The sequence below is a fragment of the Panulirus ornatus genome, chromosome 26, assembly GCF_036320965.1.
Source record: "Panulirus ornatus isolate Po-2019 chromosome 26, ASM3632096v1, whole genome shotgun sequence".
Classification (NCBI taxonomy): domain Eukaryota; kingdom Metazoa; phylum Arthropoda; class Malacostraca; order Decapoda; family Palinuridae; genus Panulirus; species Panulirus ornatus.
In genome coordinates this window covers 2,371,614-2,393,101 of record NC_092249.1, presented here as the reverse complement: position 1 = coordinate 2,393,101, position 21,488 = coordinate 2,371,614, and the positions used below count along the sequence as shown (strand labels likewise).

Genomic DNA, 21,488 nt, shown 5'->3' with positions numbered 1-21,488 from the left:
CGCACTAGCTCCTTATTTATCGTAAAGGCCTACGTAGGCTATCGTACGTTGTGTACCATAATTATTTATCTCTCTCTCTCTCCCCCACGGACCATCCCTGACAGAGGTACCGTCTGTATCCCAGGTACCGTACCGTCTGTATCCCAGGTACCGTACCGTCTGTATCCCAGGTACCGTACCGTACCGTCTGTATCCCAGGTACCGTACCGTACCGTCTGTATCCCAGGTACAGTACCGTCTGTATCCCAGGTACAGTACCGTCTGTATCCCTCGCATCTTCGCTGACAGTAAAGCCAAATATCGCTCTCCAAACTTTGGTAGGCTGGGCGAAATACACATGAGCCTTCTCCCTGTGTGTGTGTGTGTGTGTGTGTGTGTGTGTGTGTGTGTGTGTGTGTGTGTGTGTGTGTGTGTCAGACACGACTGTACAGTAGATAATCCACCATTTGTTGTGTCGTGACATTAACTGATGTTTTCCCCCCCCCAAAAAAAAAAAGACGAAGAAATCCCTCGAGTGTGTCTTCAGTCAAGGTTGACTTGCACACACACCCACACGTTCGAGTGTGTACTCGAGGTCTTGTGTATCTTCTTGTAAGAAAACTCTGTGGTTTTCTTGTCGTCTCGAGGCTCAAGACTCGAATCCAACTCGGCCAGTGTGGACCAGGTGTCCTTCAAGGCTGCCTGCTGTTGCCGGTGTCCCCTTTTGTTTTACGTTCTTTTCTTCAGAGGAGAGTAATGTTGTTTTTTGGGGGTCCTTTTTCTTCGTTGGTCTTTCAAAGTGTTTTGCTCTTCATATGAACAAGTAGTATACACTACGTTACTGCTGTGAACAGCTAGGATACAACCAGCTCTGTTGTTGCTATATAAGTCTTGTAGTGTTGTATGAAGGTACTCCCGCACTCTACTGGTGCGAGAGTAGAGGACAGACCAACGCCAGAAGGCTTGGCGTGTGTGTGTGTGTGTGGCGGGACGGGAGTGGCACTTGCCCCTAATCGCCAGGCTTGGCGTGAAGTAGCCCAGAGACGCGCCAGTCAACACGGGGTGTGCGCCATCGACCGCGAAACTATCATCCAGTGAATTTTTTTCCGTGTTTTAGTTTATCGCGTCCTCCTGGAAGTCCAGGAATGGTGGAGGGAAGTCCTGGAATGGTGGAGAAGAGTCCAGGAATGGTGGAGAAGAGTCTAGGAATGGTGGAGAGAGGATGGAGAATGAAATGTGTAGTGGCGCAAGGCAGAAAGAGACTATATTAGTCCGTGGAGGAGAAGAGATAGTATCAAGTGTGTTGGAGAAGCCTGATGAAGATGGTGATGGAGAGGGATGCCCAGTAGTGGTGGAGATAACATTAACGTAAACCCTGGAATATTAATATTCAAAACGACTCACTTGCTTCTTATGAAGTTCAACGCCGTTGCCTCGTTTTAATACGTTTAACGAGAGATGTTTAAGTCTGCCCGGGTCGTGTAGGGAATTAAACCCACTGTACTTAAAGGTCTTGAGAGCCTTCTAGTGTGTGGATATATCAGCTTTGTTAAGCTGTTCCCGGCTTGTGTGGGTCACATAAGCTGTGCCCACGGAGACAGTAGGCCAGGTATTACAGCTTAAAGCTTAGTTTAGAACTGGTCTCAGTGCGTCTTACCTTACTACGTTCGTCGTAAGGAATTCTTTTTGCTGTTTTGAGGGGAACTTCACGTCAGACGTCGCCAAGATGGCCGGCCGACATGTCTCGGGTCGTTCTTTTAAGTGTCAGTTTTCCGTGCGGTTCTTTTAAGAAATGTCTCTGGTACAGTTTCAGTCTGTGGAGGCATTCTAGAACGTCCCCGATTGCAATTTTTGTTAGCGTTGTCATGATAAGGATGATAATAAACAGTAATGATAATGAAAATGGTGGTAGTAATGATAATGATTATAATTATAATTAACGGGTGATTTTAAGGAAGCCAAATTGTTGTGCGTACATTCATTTTTTTCTTATGTTTGTTGCCAACGTTTCGTTATTAAGTTTGAGTTAGTGATTTACGATGGACGTAGTGTGACCCTTATGACATACGGGGTCGAACCTGTGTTGTATCGTTAGTATGCCCGGCACACATTTGAATTCTACGTCATCCAATGCCATCTACGCTTTTGGGATAATTGTGCTTAGCTAGAGCGAGAAATGAGCATGTTTTGGGTACGTTTCCTTAATCAGCCTCGAGTAAGCCTTTGGCTACGTGGAAGATGTATTATGCTTTCCATGGAGAAAGAGAGTATTAAAGGAAGTATTATTATTCTGGGAGATCTGAGGAAATGTTATGTATGAGGGATGGGAGATCTGAGGAAATGTTATGTATGAGGGAAGGTACCAGTGGCTTCTTGGAAACCAGGCTTCTGGCACTTGTACCATTGAGGGCGACCTTAAGGTCTGTGAGTTACGACCTTACGGCCCTTGGGTGTGACGGTTCGACCCTTCACGACGACGGTACGACCCTCAAGCATGATAAGGTCGTTTGCTCTCGCTGTGTGACCTGACCTGTTTTTTGCTCCGAGGGCTTCAAAGGTCAAGTCAGAATGGAAAAAAAAAAAAGTTCGACTCGTCAGCGTAAAGAATAGAACTTCCCCGTTCAGCTAACAAGTTCCGGCATGTTCAGTCACTTTGGGGCCAACGAGGGGGCCAGGGGGGGGGGGGGGGGGTCTGAACTTAACGAGGGCATATTCAGTCACTTTCAGCAGCAGCCGACGTCTGTCTGAACAGCTGAGACCAGAAGGTTAATCAGCTGGGTTGGTGGGGGCTCCTGCTTCTAGGGCAAGCTACGCTATTACTCCTTGCCTCTGCCAAGCAGGGGAAAGGGGGCTGGGGGGCTGGCTTTACAGCAGGTAGAAGCAGGGGCTGGGAAGAGGCCGCCTGTATTGGACGACCGGGCTGAGCCAGAGATGGAAACCTGTTTCCAGGGAAGTGGATGAAAAGGTCAGATTTCACACAAATACGAACATTTTAATAAGAATTTTTCTTTCTTTTACTTTCAAATGCTTTCGTTCCGATGATATATATATATATATATATATATATATATATATATATATATATATATATATATATATATATATATGTATTCCAGCACTGCGTCCAGGCCTACTCCTGGAAAGTATATTTTATCTACCACGGGCGAAAATACGTCGAGAAAAATTTCAAATATTTTTTTTTTTTTTTTTTCATTTTCGTTCTTCTTCGCTGCCCAGATTAGCTGGAGATCCTTCCAGAACCTTTGGAAAATTCATGATTGGATTTTCCATTTTTCCCTCCTTCTTTTTTTCCCCCAGTATTAAAAGGAGTGAGGGAAGAGTCTTTCCTGTGATTTTAAGGATCCGTCCATGTAAACTGGTGCACTTCAGAGGTAAACTGTCTCATCTCTTTGGTCGTCTGGAAAGTAAACTCCAGTTGGGGATTCTGGAATTGATGGCGGTGGTGATGGATGGTTTACATATCATCTCATCTGCATATACATGTTTTTATTTTTTATTTTTGGACACACACCTGGTGGTGATGGTGATGGTTTGGACATGACTGAGAGAGAGAGAGAGAGAGAGAGAGAGAGAGAGAGAGAGAGAGAGAGAGAGAGAGAGAGAGAGAGTCTCTCCGGGGATAGAATTGAAACACCTCTGGTAAACGTTTTACTCATAACGTTTCAAACGTTTGATCAGTATTCATTTTTTTCCTCCCCCCTCTCTCTCTCTCTCTCTCTCTCTCTCTCTCTCTCTCTCTCTCTCTCTCTCTCTCTCTCTCTCACTGCTCGTAGTACCGTCTACTGCGTGTTTCGAATATTTTCACTTCTCACGGAAGCCTTGCTGCGGACGGGTCTAGCTGCATCCTTGCGTGTCTGGAACGAGGGGGAAGAAAAATGGCGCAAGGAAATGCAAAATACATTTTGAGTGCATTGTTAGATATTCCAGGGAGACGGGGGAGTGTCCGGCTCGAATGCTGTCCAGATCGCTAAAGCTGACTCACTGTCTCTTCTCCACCGTCGCTGTGGGTTTTGAAGCGCCCTGGACCTGCTGAAGGGGGGGAGGGAGGAGGAAGACTGAGTTTGAGGGAGAGTACATGCTCGAGGTGCGTGATTGTACAGGTAGGGGGAATGTGGACGATGCGTGTAAGCATGTTGGTAAAAGATATATTCTAAAGCACTCGCACATCAGCTTGAAGAAGAGCATTAAGCTTACGTCCCTCGGCGACGCTTAGCGTTCGTGTGGGAGAGCCAAGAGCACGTCATGTGTATGAGTGAAGATCTTGTATATTGAGACGGATGTAGTGCGTTTCTAAGCGCCCCCCCTTTCTCTGATCCCTCGCGTTAAGGAGAGATGGTAGCCATAATCCCGTGCAGTGGTTGCACATCAGAGAAAATGGACTGCACCTTTAAAGGCATAGTAAGGTCACACCTTCGTGATTAAGGCTTTTATGTCGTCGTGCTCAAGGGGTCGTACCGTCGTGCTCAAGGGGTCGTACCGTCGTGCTCAAGGGGTCGTACCGTCGTGCTCAAGAGGTCGTACCGTCGTGCTCAAGAGGTCGTACCGTCGTGCTCGAGGGGTCGTACCGTCGTGCTCGAGGGGTCGTACCGTATTGCTCGATGGGTCGCACCGTCGTGCTCAAGGAGTCGTACCGTCGTGCTCAAGGAGTCGTACCGTCGTATTCAATGGGTCGTACCGTCGTGCTCAAGGGGTCGTACCGTCGTGCTCAAGGGGTCGTACCATCGTGTTCAATGGGTCATACCGTCATGCTCAAGGAGTCGAACCGTCTTGTTCAAGGGGTCGAACCGTCGTGCTCAAGGGGTCGTACCGCCGTGCTCAAGGAGTCGAACCGTCGTGCTCAAGGGGTCGTACCGTCGTGCTCAAGGGGTCGTACCGCCGTGCTCAAGGGGTCGTACCGCCGTGCTCAAGGGGTCGTACCGTCGTGCTCAAGGGGTCGTACCGTCGTGCTCGAGGGCTAACTCAGGCACGCTCTCTGGTGGCTCTGAGCATTATGTATATGGCTGTTTATGTATGATCATATCAAGGAAAACTTTTTTTTTTCTGTTTGTTATTCAAGGGAAAGTTTTCTTGTTAAGGTGTGAATTCTCCAGAGAGAGAGAGAGAGAGAGAGAGAGAGAGAGAGAGAGAGAGAGAGAGAGAGAGAGAGAGAATACCTTTTTCTTACATGATCTTTTGTTTATACATTGCTTCGCCGTTTCTCACCCTAGCGAAGTAGCATCGAGATCAGACGAGTGGGCCGTTAAGGGGAAAACTCATAGCTTGGTTCCATTTCTCCTGTTCCCCCTCCCACCCCACCCCACCCTTTTTTTTTTTGTTAATATATAGGAGGGGAGGATTTCCATACCCTCTCCCCACCTCCTCGATGGGGCGCATATACTTTCTCCCCCTTTTGCTCCCCTCCGAAAATATCGTACAGTACACAATATATGATTCATGAGTTATCTCTACATTTTTCTTCTTCTTCCTCCCGTTCGTAAATGTGATGTGTGTTGTCCACTTATAACACTTGTTAGGTTGATGATTTGAACACAGCCGTAAGGGGGGCTGTTCATCTGTCGCTGAACATAGCCGGAGACACAGATGTTCTTCACAGATGTTCTTCGTTATAGCCACTGGGCGCACGTTGTTCTCTCGTGTTCTTTGGGGGAGGGGATGAGGAGGGGTGGGGGGTGGTTACTTTTTTTTTTTTGAACCCTTAAGTGACGGTCGTTGTCGGGCTCGTTTGGTGATTAAGGTAGCCAACCAGCGGCCTCGGCTCTCGGTATATCGATCCCTGAGTGGCTGTTCATTCCAACCACTGTTGTTGTTTATGTCTGAATTCGCGACCCCTCGCCAGCAGCCTGGCCGAGGGAGCGAGAGAGAGAGAGAGAGAGAGAGAGAGAGAGAGAGAGAGAGAGGATGGGTTCCTCCTCCCTCATCCCATCCCTTTTGAATGGTACTCTCTCTCTCTCTCTCTCTCTCTCTCTCTCTCTCTCTCTCTCTCTCTCTCTCTCTCTCTCTCTCTCTCTCTCTCTCTTCTGGTTCCTTGGTCGTCATCGTACCCACATTCTAATCACAATTCACTCTTTCGTATTATTATTATTATCATCATTATCATTATTATTATTGTTATTGTTATTATTTCCCTTATCATCAGTTATCATCATGTTAGATCGTTCCCCATCCACTAATTGATCACTATCATTTTGGTCATTATCGTCATTATCATCATTTTCGTCATTATCAAGTCTTCATCATCATTTTCGTCATTATCATCATCATCTTGCCCCTTCATTGTCGTGTATTATAACCTTCATATCCTCCGATTCCATGCAAATGTCTATAGATTTATACATACAAATCACTCATACAAACAGGTTATGTATATATTGAATGGAACCTTCTGTATCTTTCAACTTCCAGTGATCTTGATGTATGCAATGTTGCACATGTTATCGCACTGTTCACTAAAATGATCCACCTTACATCCATGTCGTGTTCAGACTGGGTTTTACCTCGCCTCGTATCTGTCCAGATTGAGTCACGTAATCAAAATGATCTTCCACGCGATTATTCTCCCCTGTAATCCATTCTATTATTCCTTCTCTCATCTCCCAGTTTGAGATATGATCGAGGTGTGGGTCATTTCCACCATGGAGATGGTCTGAATCAAGTATTGAGAGAAATGATATTCCTTTTACGAGTCCCCATGGCGTAGTGTTGGCAGGCGCTGGGCAATAAATTTCCGGGTTCGAGCCCTCGGGTTTGGCTACTGGCTCACAGGCAACCCAGCTGGTTATCTCCCTCATGGGGGTTGGTCAGTTATTGACCGCTTGGTTGTAAGTTAAGATGTGTTTTTTGTCAGTTTTGATTTTACAACCCCAGGATTTCTGTTTTTTTATTTCCACGGGGCGTTCCTCTGTTTAAAGGCTGCGCTCCACTCAGGAGCAGGGGAATGGTGGATTCCTTTCACGTAAGATGGATTTCCACAAGGTTGTGCTTCTTTCCCCTCTTTTGGTGTGTGTTCTCACTCCACTTGTAGGCAGAGTCCGGTAACACACACTCACACACACACACACACACACACACACACACACACACACACACACACACACACACACACACACACTCGTTTATGTATGTGCGTGTGTGTGTGTGTGTGTGTGTGTGTGTGTTTAGAGAGAGAGAGAGAGAGAGAGAGTGTGTCATTGCCTCGTTATTGATAATAATAATCGTCCACAATACATACCAGTCATCAAAATTGTACTTGGTAAATGTGAAAGTATTTTTCAGTATGTATTGTAATTATGATGAAGGTTTACAGTGAAGCAAGGTGATGTGGAACAGGTGAATGACATGCTGGTCTGGCCAGGTGTATATCTTGTTGTTATTATTATTATTATTATTATTATTATTATTATTATTATTATTATTATTGTTATTATTATTATTAGTAGTAGTAGTATTATTGTGATTATTATTATTGTGATTATTATCATTATAATTATTATTATTATTATTATTATTATTATTATTATTATTAATATTATTATTATTATTATTGTTATTATTATTAGTAGTAGTATTATTGTTGTTATTATTATTATTATTATTATTATTATTGTTATTATTATTATTATTATTATTATTATTATTATTATTATTATTATTATTATTGCCTCCACCTAACGGGTTACCAGCTTATCATTTTGTATCATTTATGCTACTTGACAATAAAGACATCGTATCTTCTAATCTTATCTTATCTTAAAACGTGGTTTTTGATCATTATTTCTCTCTTGATCAGGTTCGGGGGGGGGGGGGGGAGATTGATGTGTTGTTTGAGGACTGATTTGCATGTGGTTAATGCATCCCATTTTCTGTCACCCCCACAGAGGAACTCTCGGGCATATTCGTCAAGTCGATCAACGCTGGCAGCGCTGCTGACCGCACTGGCCAGATACAGGTTAATGATCAGATTGTACAGGTGAGTCCACCACCACAAGGTCTAATTTGCATATTTTTATGTCATGTATTACCAGTTGATGATTTTGATATCTAATCATGGGAATACATTATGGTGTTTGTCTCATATCGTCTCTCGTAACTTTTTCCCTGTTTCTCGCCTTAGCGAGGTAGCGGCGACGGGATCAGACATATTAACAGCAGGGAAAATGCATCCTCGCTTGGTTCCTTCCAAAGTTCCTTTTTTTTGGGGGGAAAAGTAGTAATATAGGAGGAGAGGATTCCCAGGGGGGCACCCCCTTCCCCATCCCAGCTCCCGTCTTCTGTGACACACAAGATATAGATAGATGAATACGTAGGTTGATAGATAGATTGGATCCTGAGGTTATATAGAAATATATGATATATTGTTTTTCCTTCATTCTTAAGTTTCTTCGTCTGTTTCTATATAAATCCACTTTATATAAACGAGTTCATAACACAACCTCTTTCTTATGCAGCCTACATTAATCTTCTTCATATTGTTACATTAATTATTAATATTCCTGGCCAAACATTTGTTATAAAAGCATCATTTTGTGTTAGATATATTTTTTTTATCATATCTTAATCTTCTGCCTGATCATTGGATCATGTTTTTGTAAGTTATATACCAAAGTGTTGTCTTCCCCTTGCCTCTCTTACGAACGTGTCTAGTTTGGCAATAAAGAGGATATACACATTTTATTATAAAATTGTTTTTGTGTATAGTGTATTACGGAGATGTAACTGACTTTATTTCAGTAATTGAATTCCCTCCTTCATGTATTATCACTATCCAAACTTTGGAACAGTAGGAGGAGCCAAGTAAATATCTTAGCTAAGAGGAGATAAAGGGAACAGGGAGAGACAATTCTTATATTGTTTCAAATTTACGTTTTCAGGGTTTAATCTCACAGTGTATGGGGCGATGATTTTCCTTAACCTGGTTTATGGCTGGACTTTTATGAATTTTTCCTTTACCTTGTTGTTTATGAAGTAGATGATATTGGTGTGCAGGATCCTTGTGGACATATTGGTACACAGGATCCATGTGGACATATTGGTGTGGAGGATCCATGTGGACATATTGGTGTGCAGGATCCATGTGGACATATTGGTGTGCAGGATCCATGTGGACATATTGGTGTGCAGGATCCATGTGGACATATTGGTGTGCAGGATCCATGTGGACATATTGGTGTGCAGGATCCATGTGGACATATTGGTGTGCAGGATCCATGTGGACATATTGGTGTGGAGGATCCATGTGGACATATTGGTGTGCAGGATCCATGTGGACATATTGGTGTACAGGATCCATGTGGACATATTGGTGTACAGGATCCATGTGGACATATTGCTGTGGATAAATCTTGGTTTAGCTGAACATGTTGGGTTGCGTGTCCCAATTCTCCTTCACTTTCAACTCACGTCAAGTGTCATATTCTTTTTTTGCCCGTCTGAAGCTTTCGTTAACCGTAGGCTGATAAAGCTTTCGTTAAGCATGAGCCATCGTTAAACGTAGACGGAGGCATAGGCTTTCGTTAAACGTAGATTGATGGAGAAAAGTCTATTCATTCTGGGAGCTGAATTGATTTGAGGAATTTGACCCATTGATCGTTAATCCCTGTTAACCCTTTGAGTACTACGTCACCACCTTTGACCTCGACGGTACGACACTTGGGAGTGACGTCCTGGCCTTTTGACCTCCGACCTTTAAGGGCCTCGTAGAGTCATTGACCAGATATAATACCGTAGTGTAACTTCTGTACCCCAGGGTTCACCATTGACGTAATATCGTACCGTAATGCGCTGTACACTCCATTGTTCATGGTACACATAGTACCGTACTGTACCTGTCCCCAGGGAACATACTGTACCTCACTGTACACTTAACCCTTGTGCACACAAAGATGAAATATATCCTCACCGTATGTGTAAATATAAATATACCTCATCCCGATGTTTCTCACCATATCTGTAATCTGTGTATCTTTCTCACCATATCTGTAATCTATATATATTTCTCACCATGTCTGTAATCTATATATATTTCTCACCATGTCTGTAACCTATATATATTTCTCACCATGTATATAATCTATATATATTTCTCACCATATCTGTAATCTATATATATATTTCTCACCATATCTGTAATCTATATATATTTTCACCCTAACATTTCTCACCATATCTGTAATCTATATATTGCTCACCCCCGTCTATAATCCTTCTTAAGTTTCTTCTTGCCATCTATAAAACCTTATGTTCTCCCACCCCATCTATAGTCTCTCTATATTTCTCACTGCATCTATAGCAGGATTAGGATTACGTGGGTGAGAATAGTCTATGTGGCGTGAGCGATCCTTTTGTATAAAAGATTAAGAGAGGTTGGGGGAGATTAGCCCCATCCTTACGCGATGGGAATGATGGGGGAGGAATTCTGTGGTGAGAGAGAGAGAGAGAGAGAGAGAGAGAGAGAGAGAGAGAGAGAGAGAGAGAGAGAGAGAGAGAGAGAGAGAGAGAGAGAGGTTATATTGAACGCAAGACACAATGAAAAAAGAAATAAAAAAAAAAGGTGGGATATGTAGGGAGAGACAGAAAGGAAACGGGGGAAGGAACAGAAAGTCTTTGAAGAAGAATTGGATATTGAAGAGAGAGAGAGAGAGAGAGAGAGAGAGAGAGAGAGAGAGAGAGAGAGAGAGAGAGAGGAAGCGGGTTGAAGAGTCGGGTTGTCAGTGTAATGGATGGGAGGCAGGAGTTATAAGATGGAACCGTGTCTGGAAAAGAGAATGAGCACAGAAGATGGATGGTTGGCTCAGCGAGGTATGGAAAACGGAGGTGTTAGCGAGGTATGGAAAACGGAGGTGTTAGCGAGGTATGGAAAACGGAGGTGTTGAACATTGACTCCCAAGTGAGAAAGGAAAAAGAAAAAAAAGGTGACACGAGGAATTATTATTGTTGTTGTGTGGAAACAAATGTGTTGCACTAAGAAAGTCATATTGTCGACTCCATAAACAGGAAGGTTCAGTGCTCGTACACAATGGTACGACTTGTGAATATGGCGGTAGGATCCTTGAACACGACGGTACGACCTTTTGAGGAACACGACGGTACGACCCTTGAGGAACACGACGGTACGACTCTTGACAAACACGACGGTACGACCCTTGAGGAACACGACGGTACGACCCTTGAGGAACACGACGGTACTACTATTTAAGAACACGACGGTACGACCTTGGAACACTTTGGTGTGACGCTTGAGCACGTCGGTACGACTTTTAGGGTATGTTGGTCTGGCCTTAAGACTTGACCCTTATGGTTTAGGGCAAAGACCAGGCCAACCAATTCCTGGAGGTCGTACCGTCGTGCTCAAGGATATGACTGTCGTGCTCAAGGGTCGTACCGTCGTGCTCAAGGGTCGTACCGTCGTGCTCAAGGGTCGTAATGTCGTGCTCAAGGGTCGTACCGTAGTGCTCAAGGGTCGCACCGTCGTGCTCAAAGATATGACTGTCGTGCTCAAGGTCGCTCAAGGGTCGTACCGTCGTGCTCAAGGATCGTACCGTCGTGCTCAAGGGTCGTACCGTCGTGCTCAAGGGTCGTACCGTCGTGCTCAAGGGTCGTACCGTCGTGCTCAAGGGTCGTACCGTCGTGCTCAAGGGTCGTATCGTCGTGTTTAAAAGGATTATCTTCTGGTTAGAACGTCAAAGCAGATTAGCGAATGAGTTATATGGACGACTCGGTTCTCGTCTGCATGAGAGATTGTGACAAGGAAACTAAAAATGTTTTAGGATATTTAACCATTTTCCTCCATCGGGGATCTCCTACGCGTTATCTGGCCTTATTATTCCTGCCTTTGTGTACGTCAGGATTACTTCGCATATTGTATCTTAGGAATTTTGTTGTTCGGTGTTTACAGGTGCACTACGAAATTATTGTTGTTTATTTTTAGTTTTTTTTTTCTTTTTTTACAGGGGTTTCACCTCATGATCCGTCTCCTTTTGTTTATGGCGTCTTGAACACATTTCTTGCTTTTGTTTATGTTAGGCGTTTAGCTCATGTTATTTGTTTCAAGTCTCCGTGCTTGACACATCTGCATTTGTTTCAGGTCTCCAAACCACATCACTTGCTTCTGTTTGTTTCTGGTCTCCTTGCCACACCGTCTGATGCTGTTTGTTTCAGGTTCCCGGGATCCAAGTAGAATTGAATTCTCTTTGTTTCTTCCAGGCTTTTGTTTGACCAGGACCGCGTTGCTCCTTTGTTCCAGGTTGACGGGAAAAGTCTGGCGGGGCTGAGCAACCACGCTGCCGTAGACGTCCTTCGTGCCACAGGCCAGGTGGTCCACCTCCGTCTGGCGCGCTACCTTCGAGGTCCAAAGTACGAGCAACTGCAGCAGGCCATCGCGAACTCAGAGTTAAAGACAACACCGACTACACCAAACCCCCCCAGAGCTCCGGTTAGTTCCCCCAAGTGGTCTTGTGGTTCAGTGTTTTCCATACGTCGAACAGTAGCCAGTACTGGAAAGGGTCAAGTCATGGTTCTTTAGGTGTGTTGATTCTTCAAGCACGACGGTGCAGCCTTTGAGATCGAGTGTACGACCCATGGGTATGATGTCTCGGCCCTTTGACTTGAAAGGTCAGTTCAGAAACTGGGCAATCATACCCAAGGATCGTTCCGTCGTGCTCAAGGGTCGCACCGTCGAGTTAAGGGCTAAATGTGAATTTTCCCTTCCAGTTGATAAACACTAGGAGACGCTAAACTCCCCTTCGTAGCGATAATCTCTTCACAGCAGTGGAAGGGCGGTTAGGGATTTAGTCTTATTAAATCCCTTATACTTTAGGCTTTAACCCCAATCACTTTTCGAAGGAGTGTTGACACACATTCAATTTTCCCCCTCTTCGATATTTGGCTTCCACATCACAGTGACCGAACTCAGTGCAACCCAAACACTTATCCCTTATTAATGCCGCTTATTTTTTTAAGGCCTTAGAGGTATTCAGGATTCTGTTTACGTTTAACTTAGGGTCTCGAATGCAATATTTACTTCTCTCGAGATTGAATACATTTCAATGAGAGACCCAGATGTTATTTTTTTTTTTTTTGTGGAGTGGTTGCGGGAAAAGTGGCAGGTTTGTCGTTTCTTTGGCTGTTTTGGTGAATATGATTTCTCTTGGTGTGTGGTGGATGTGGGTGTGGATTAGGGAGTTCCCAATTGCTTTTCACTTTAGTAAGATACGAATCTACGTAGGCTGTCTGGGGAGATGACCTTCTACCTTTTGACTGGAACTGTACGTGTATTACTCTGGTGGTGATAGAAATTGGATCTGACACACAGACACACATACACACACACACACACACACACACACACACACACACACACACACACAGAGATCGATAGATGGATGAGCAGATAAAGAAATAGATAAACTGATTAGTAGATAGATAGACATATAAATAAACTGAAATTTTGAGTTTTAGTTAGAATATCATAGCATGGCGAAGAATATAGTTAGACATGTATAGATTTATAGATTCTTATATAAAAAATGGCATCGCCAAGGCGTATAAGGTATCCCTCGTAATATAATGTTAAGAGAAGCTGTTTGAAGTAGAATGGTAAAGAGTTGCCGACTCTCTCTCTCCCTTTGGAAGTGAACTTTACTTTTCACAGAAATAGTTTAGTGAGTTTAGTAAGTTTGGCGAGTCCCAGATCAAAACGAATTTGGGCCTCGACTTTATATAAAGCTGTGCGATGCTGCTTTGGTCTTGATAGGTGTGTGTGTGTGTGTGTGTGTGTGTGTGTGTGTATGTAATTACCAATTTGTAAGGTATGGGGAGGGAGTTTTACCATCGTTGGGTTCCATCTCTTTAACTATGTGTGTTACATAACATTTTTAAACTCCTGGTTGTTGTCTACAACTGACAGATTCTCATTCAGTTTATTTCATCCATCCATATATATATATATATATATATATATATATATATATATATATATATATATATATATATATATATATATATTCAGTGAGGTCTGCAGCAGGAGGGTCTGTTGACACTAGTGAGTTACAAGGACCTCCGGAACAATCTCTAGTTAACAAGGGAACTCAGTTGTTGAACCACTTTAATTACTGACGAAGGTGATGGGAATGTGGATCTTTGGTGTGGTGGAATAACGTTAGAGTGGAGTGGAGAAAGTGGAAGAGGAGAGGAAAGGTGGATGAGGTGCTGGTAGAATATATGTATATACAGGGGAAAGGATTTCAGAAGACGATTTAAAACATGGCGTCCAATCTTGTGGGGTCGTAAATTGTCTGGTTATTTCACAACGTTTCCCTAGCCATGTGTCAGTGTCCGACTCTTTGCCACGGGTCCAGGTCCGGACGCCTGCCATGTATCCGGGTCCGGACACCTGCCGTATGTCAGTGTCTGGGTATGACTTACCTGGACTGTAGTGTAGGAGAGTTTGTGTGTGTAGGTCTGTGTTGACCATGAACGTTTTAAGTAACAATTTGAAGGTAGACTTGCTTGGTTTACGTTGGTTAAAAGACGTAGAGGAATTATTTGCTCTTTGTCACACACACACACACACACACACACACACACACACACACACACACACACACACACACACACACACGGAATAGTGAATTGGAAAGATGTGGTATACGGGGGTCGACGTGCTGTCAATGGACTGAACCAATGCATGTGATGTGTCCAAGGTAAACCATGGGAAAGGGCCTGTGGGGCCTGGATGTGGATAGGGGAGCTGTGGTTTCGTTGGACTACACATGAGAGACAGAGGATGGATGTGAATGGATGTGGCCTTTCTTCGTCTGTACCTGGCGCTGCCTCGCTTGTGTGTGTGTGTGTGTGTGTGTGAGGAGGAGGGGTTGGTTTAAAGGGGCCTGCCTAAGGGCAAGTACCATACGATAGACAGTCACGTAATTAGCTTCATTAGCGGGAGACGAGATGGGGGGTCATTACCACACTAGGAAACGGCTTAATGTGCCTCTTCCCTACCCCTCTTTCCCCCCATTTCCCCCTTCCCCATTCCCCTGCCCTGCATCCCTAGGGTGTGGGTGGGGAGGGGAAAGCCAGACGGTAAACACCCTACGTCAGGAAGGCGACCCGTTTCGACCAATGATTAGACCCCAGAAGAGTGTATGCTGGGTTGCGATTGGCTGGTTTCCTGCATCATTGAAGGTAAAAAAAGAGATGGTTTCTGACTAATAAATGATGATGTTAATACCTTAGGCTACGTACAGTGCTCGAGGCAGAGTTGGCGCTGAGGTCTGACTTCTTGAGCACGAAGGTACGACCCTTGAGCACGACGGTACGACCCTTGAGCACGACGGTACGACCCTTGAGCACGACGGTACGACCCTTGAGCACGACGGTATAAGACCTTCGAGCACGACGGTATGACCCTTGAGCACGACGGTATACGACCCTTGAGCACGACCGTACGACTCTTGAACACGACGGTATGATCCTTGAACGTGGGCTTTTAACACGTAAAAAGAAAAAAAATGTGAACGTGTTTTATTAACTTGTAGAGAATAATGGGGACTGTAGGCTTTCTTCAGAAGGACAAACAATCTTTTTTTCAAACTCGTGTAGAAAGTTGTAGAGAGAGAGAGTTGTAGACTTGCGTCGAGGGTTGTAGACACATTTAGGAGTTGTAGAAACGTGTAAGAAGCTCTGAACACGTTTAGAGTGTTGTAGAACACGTTTATGGAGTTGTAGCGGAGTGTTGTGTGTTGTATCGTTACGTAACAAGAGAATGTGGAGTTGAATAGGGTTACCGGAAAAGCTAATTGAATATTCCTTCCATAATAGGAAAGAGTTTGTAGTATGTGGCCGGGTAAAAGGAAGGGATTGTTATATATATATATATATATATATATATATATATATATATATATATATATATATATATATATATATATATATATATATATATGTATATAAACACGTTGCCAGCCGGAAGGACTTTGCTACCTGACCCATTCTTGTAATGCTTCCTGAGGAATACAAACACAGAGAGAGAGAGAGAGAGAGAGAGAGAGAGAGAGAGAGAGAGAGAGAGAGAGAGAGAGTTTAAAACCTCTGCTGCTGTGGGAAGGCAGGAAATGCATCCTGTGATCTGGGGCTCAGGCTGTCTCCTGTCCCACAAGGACTCTTCTCAAATGTATCCCATTCCACGAGGACTTCCCGTCCCTTCCTCCCTTTGCTATGATGCCATTCAGACTGTCCCACAAAGGGCGTACCCGTCTATCCATTTTCTGTCTTGCGTATTTATTAATTTCCCCTTTTCTTTATTTACCTTATTTTACTGTCGTGTCCTCATTTCCGATATACTGTACGTGTAGAAATGTTCCTTAAGATTTACTCTCCTGTCTCCATCTGTATGGATTACGAATGTAGGATACTATTATTGTCCTCCAGCAGATGACCTGGTCATAGACCATCAGGTCTTGTGTTATCTGTCCTTCCCATGCACTGTCCTCCAGCAGATAACCTCGTCATAGACCATCAGGTCTTGTGTTATCTGTCCTTCCCATGTACTGTCCTCCAGCAGATAACCTCGTCATAGACCATCAGGTTTTCTATCATCTGGCTTTCCTATTTATCCATATTTTCTCCTATTTCTTCATCATTTCTTCATCATTTCAATATTCCTTTACCACTTTTCACTTCCTCTTTCGCTTGTTTTACCTGGTCTTCTGGCAAAGGCACCCACCTTTCTCCTCGTATACATATCTCGTTCATTTAAATATGTGTTGGGATTTGCATACCAGCTGGACTGGGATGAGAGCTAGTGGAAGAGCCTGGAAGCTTATGAATTAAGAAATAACACCCAGTTCCTCACATGAACCCCCACAGACAATACTTCATCTCGTGGGCTCTGGGTCATCTCGAACCCATGTATTTTACGATGCCCCCAAAAGATTATTTTTAGTTTTCTTAAGATGCCTTTTTTGTCAAATTGCATACATGATGCAGAATGAAATTCTTTATGGCTAGAAGCTCAATTGAAGGGTCAGAAGTATAAGAATTATGAGATAAGAATTATAAGATATCACATGATTGTAGCCTCGAAATCATCGCTCTCTGACATATTGATTCCTTTGCATTTCTCAATATTCCTCTGTACGTTTGAGACTATCCAGTGCCAGGGAATATTATTCTGAACTGTGAATATCTCAGGGGGATATTCATTTTTCCTACCCTCCAGCTGGTAACTGTTGTGGTGATGTAGAAAGCAACGATGATAGTTCGACCTTTGTAGACACACACACACACACACACACACACACACACACACACACACACACACACACACACACACACACACAGAGGCGTACTGCAAGGCGTGTGTCTCGTAACCTTTCAGTCCCTAAGTATCTGTTTTAAGTTCTGTTGGAAACGGGAGGGTTTTAGAGTTAAGTGTCCTGTTGTTTGTTATTCATTTCATCAATTTTATTTGTTAGTAGTATATTTATCGTTACTTTTATTTGTCTTTACTTGTATGTTTGTGATTTTCGTGTGTGAATTTATATGTTGGATAATATTTTTCTGTTCTGTTTCTGCTTAATCATTGAGTTATTTTCTTCATTTCCTTTTGATGTATTTTTTTTATTTTTTTTGAGGTAGTGTGGACTCTGTTCTGCGGAAATTAACTCAGGGAGGAAAAAATATTGCCTGTTTTATATGTACGAACGGTAACGCTCGAAGGCAAACACACAACCAGGCTTGTTTGTGGTCAGTTCGCCAGATAAATACATAAATAAATGAATGAATATGTATATATATATATATATATATATATATATATATATATATATATATTATAAGAGAGAGAGAGAGAGAGAGAGAGAGAGAGAGAGAGAGGAATAGATGTAGATGAAAAAGAAAGGTAAATAGATGGAGACATGGAAATTTGTTTGCAAAATTTAGACTGTAAGGCTGTTATGTATAGAATTCTGTGGGACAGTTGTTTCTGGTGTGGTTGAGAGGCATTGGAACGGTAGAGAGAGAGAGAGAGAGAGAGAGAGAGAGAGAGAGAGAGAGAGAGAGAGAGAGAGAGAGAGAGAAGGCGATAGAATGGAATGGAATATTCTTTAAAGGAAGACATGAGAGAGGTTAGTCGTGTGTGTGTATGTGTGTGTGTGGAGTGTATAGAGTGGGAAGCACAGGAAAGCTAACAGATGAAGAAAGTAAAGTTGATATAGAGAGGAGGCGGATGAAAATGGAAGGAAGGCATGTTAAACTTCGTATTGGTGTTGTGGTGTGAAGAAATCCCACGACAGGAGTCCCATTCATGGCCAGCCACCTGCTGTAGGTACCACTGAGGTAGAAGGTACTCGTTAAAGCTGATGTGGTACACGAGCATGGGGAAAATATAGAGGAGTTGATGGGACAGACGGAGGAAGAGGAGGGTGTAGTGTATGAGGAGGACAGACAGCACAAGACCTGATGGTCCATGACGAGGTTATCTGCTGGAGGACAGTACATGGGAAGGATAGATAACACAAGACCTGATGGTCTATGACAAGGTTATCTGCTGGAGGACAGTACATGGGAAGGACAGATAACACAAGACCTGATGGTCTATGACGAGGTTATCTGCTGGAGGGCAGTACATGGGAAGGACAGATAACACAAGACCTGATGGTCTATGACCAGGTTATCTGCTGGAGGACAGTACATGGGAAGGACAGATAACACAAGACCTGATGGTCTATGACGAGGTTAACTGCTGGAGGACAGTACATGCGAAGGACAGATAACAGAAGACTTGATGGTCTATGACGACGTTATCTGTTGGAGGACAGTAATAGTATCCTACATTCCCCAATCTATATAGATAGACAGAGGATGTTAGATCAGAAGGAAGATAGAGAGAGTGAAGGGTAACAGTGCCACAGTCATGTTCATACCCCCATGGCAGCTGTTCAGCGCTCCTTTAGTATTTTAACCAAACTCAACTGCAAGAAACATTCTTTTGGCTTTTAGAGATTCTAAAATTGTGAGTTCAAGCCCACATGTTGAAGGTGTTACTGTCAATACTTTATTTGTATCGATGTATTTTTTCTCCCCTGGTCAGACGCCGTGTGCGCGTGGGGGCGTCATGAACCTCAGCCAAGAGGAATTGTGGTAAAGATAAATCAATTTAATCTCGTTTATCAAAGAGTTTCAGATATGATCAGAGCTTCGGTAAATAGCCGGACATTGTGAGCGATATATCTTTCCAAGTTGATAATTCTTCTTTGTATAATTTCATCACATGAAGAAGATTACTATTATTTGAAGGTTATTATTATTTCTGCCAAGGTTGATTGATTATGAAGTTTTTAGGACATTTTTCTGTGGGAATAATGATTTTGCAGTTATATGTATCACGCCGGAGTGATTGGCTAATTGTACATAGATGTTTTGTGGGATATCAGTTAAGGGTTGAATGACCAAATGGTGATTACCCAACCACTCGTATCCAGGACAAGTCGTTTTTGTGTGACTACAAAGGTGTTTTGGGGATACTAGGTCAAGTGATGGTTACTGAGGGGGTCAGCTGGTAGTCTACTTTGTACTAGAATTACTACATGGACGAGAATACAAAATGTACCAGTGACGTCTGTGTTTTAAGGAGAGTACACGAGAAAGCCAGGTAACAGAAGGTCTGATAGTCCATGACGAGGTTATCTGCTGGAGGACAGTACATGGGAAGGACAGATAACAGAAGACCTGATGGTCTATGACCAGGTTATCTGCTGGAGGACAGTACATGGGAAGGACAGATAACAGGAGACCTGATGGCCCATGACGAGGTTATCTGCTGGAAGACAGTAATATCATCACACTTTCGCGATTTATATAGACTGAGACTGGACAGAAAAGGAGGAAGTTCAAACATAGTTATAGTATTCCACAAATGACTAGATTAACCAATCAGAGGACACCTTAAACACCTGGGTTGGTTGTGGGCCGGCTGCCCTGTCCCGAGTTCGAACACTGGGTCTTGTATGTCCTGGGAAGCAACGTTAACCACAGCGCCACACACTGGGAAATAACATATGGTTGTATGTTGTTGGATTTATTGGCCCATCAACGACGTAATTGGATATCAAGTCCTCGTTAACAAGTGAAACCAACATATTTACAAGAAATATATTGTTTATGATCTTATACTGCTCTGTGGTACTGAACTAGTAACGCTTTAATAAGGGAGTATACCTTACCTTACCTTACTTTACCTTACCTTACCTTGTAAGGTAAACTAGACCCATAAGAAAGGACACAACCTGAATGGTTTACTGATTGTGTAATTAATCCCTCTCACCCTATTATGGGTTTGCCTTGTGGTCAGTTTTATTTATTATGAAAGATTATTTTTATTATTATTATCATTATTATTATCATTATCATTATTATTATTATTATTATTATTATTATTGTTGTTGTTGTTGTTGTTGTTGTTGTTGTTGTTGTTATATAACTCCAGGACCTTATTTATGGGGCTCCTGCATGTTCCAGACTGCACTCCATACAGGAGCAGGGAAGTCATGGACTCCTTTGGAGCGTGGTGGTCATCGACTCCACTCCCGGAGTCCGGTAACACCAATGATGATATTTCCATTGTGTAGAATAAAGTAACTATGTTCGCTTACGTGTCTCTTGGCCGACTCCACTCCCGGAGTCCGGTAACACCAATGATGATATTTCCATTGTGTAGAATAAAGTAACTATGTTCGCTTACGTGTCTCTTGGCCTCGTCTTCGTCCATCTTGTATGTGGTTTATGCCCTTATGGCGCGTGGATGCCGTGTTTCCGACGCTGATAAATGGAAGGAGGCGCTACGTCTTGCCGCTCAGGGCAGAGGGACGTAAACCTCATTAAACAGCTTGTCGTGCATTTATTATGGTGTGTGTGTGTGTGTGTGTGTGTGTGTGTGTGTGTGTGTGTGTGTGTGTGTGTGATACATCATCATGACACTTCCCATCTTCTATTTTCCATGAAATATATGTATATATATTTTTTTTTTTTATTTCCTTTTGTCCTCCTTCCTCGCTCCCCATATAGCACAGTGGTCCTGGGGTAGTCTTTGCGGGGTTGAAGAGGAGCACTGCTCTCTCTCTCTCTCTCTCTCTCTCTCTCTCTCTCTCTCTCTCTCTCTCTCTCTCTCTCTCTCTCTCTCTCTCTCTCTCCCAGATGGGTCAGGTGGGCACAGTCAGTATTTTTGCTGTGTGTGTGTGTGTGTGTGTGTGTGTGTGTGGGAGGGGGAGTGGGTGAAGGCGTGGGCCAGGCAACAGGGGAGCCTGGTTATCTGGGGAGTGGAGGCTGGGGAGGTATATATATATATATATATATATATATATATATATATATATATATATATATATATATATATATATATATATATTCACCTCAAAACACGAGAGTAATTGGGTGATTACTATTCATGGCCTTTGCGGCCCCCCCAACCCCGTTTTTTTTTTTGATTGGCGTTC

The 21,488-nt window shown here is 43.3% G+C and overlaps 1 protein-coding gene across 1 annotated transcript in view; it reads left to right on the top strand.

Moving 5' to 3' along the window:
* The window catches only part of LOC139757455 (multiple PDZ domain protein-like), a 963,136-nt gene that overhangs the window by 301,054 nt on the left and 640,594 nt on the right, over positions 1–21,488 (top strand). Inside the window, exons 10-11 of the mRNA XM_071677982.1 lie at positions 7,875–7,966; positions 12,239–12,427. Of these exons, the coding sequence (XP_071534083.1) occupies positions 7,875–7,966; positions 12,239–12,427 (281 nt within the window). The remainder of the gene's footprint in view (positions 1–7,874; positions 7,967–12,238; positions 12,428–21,488) is intronic.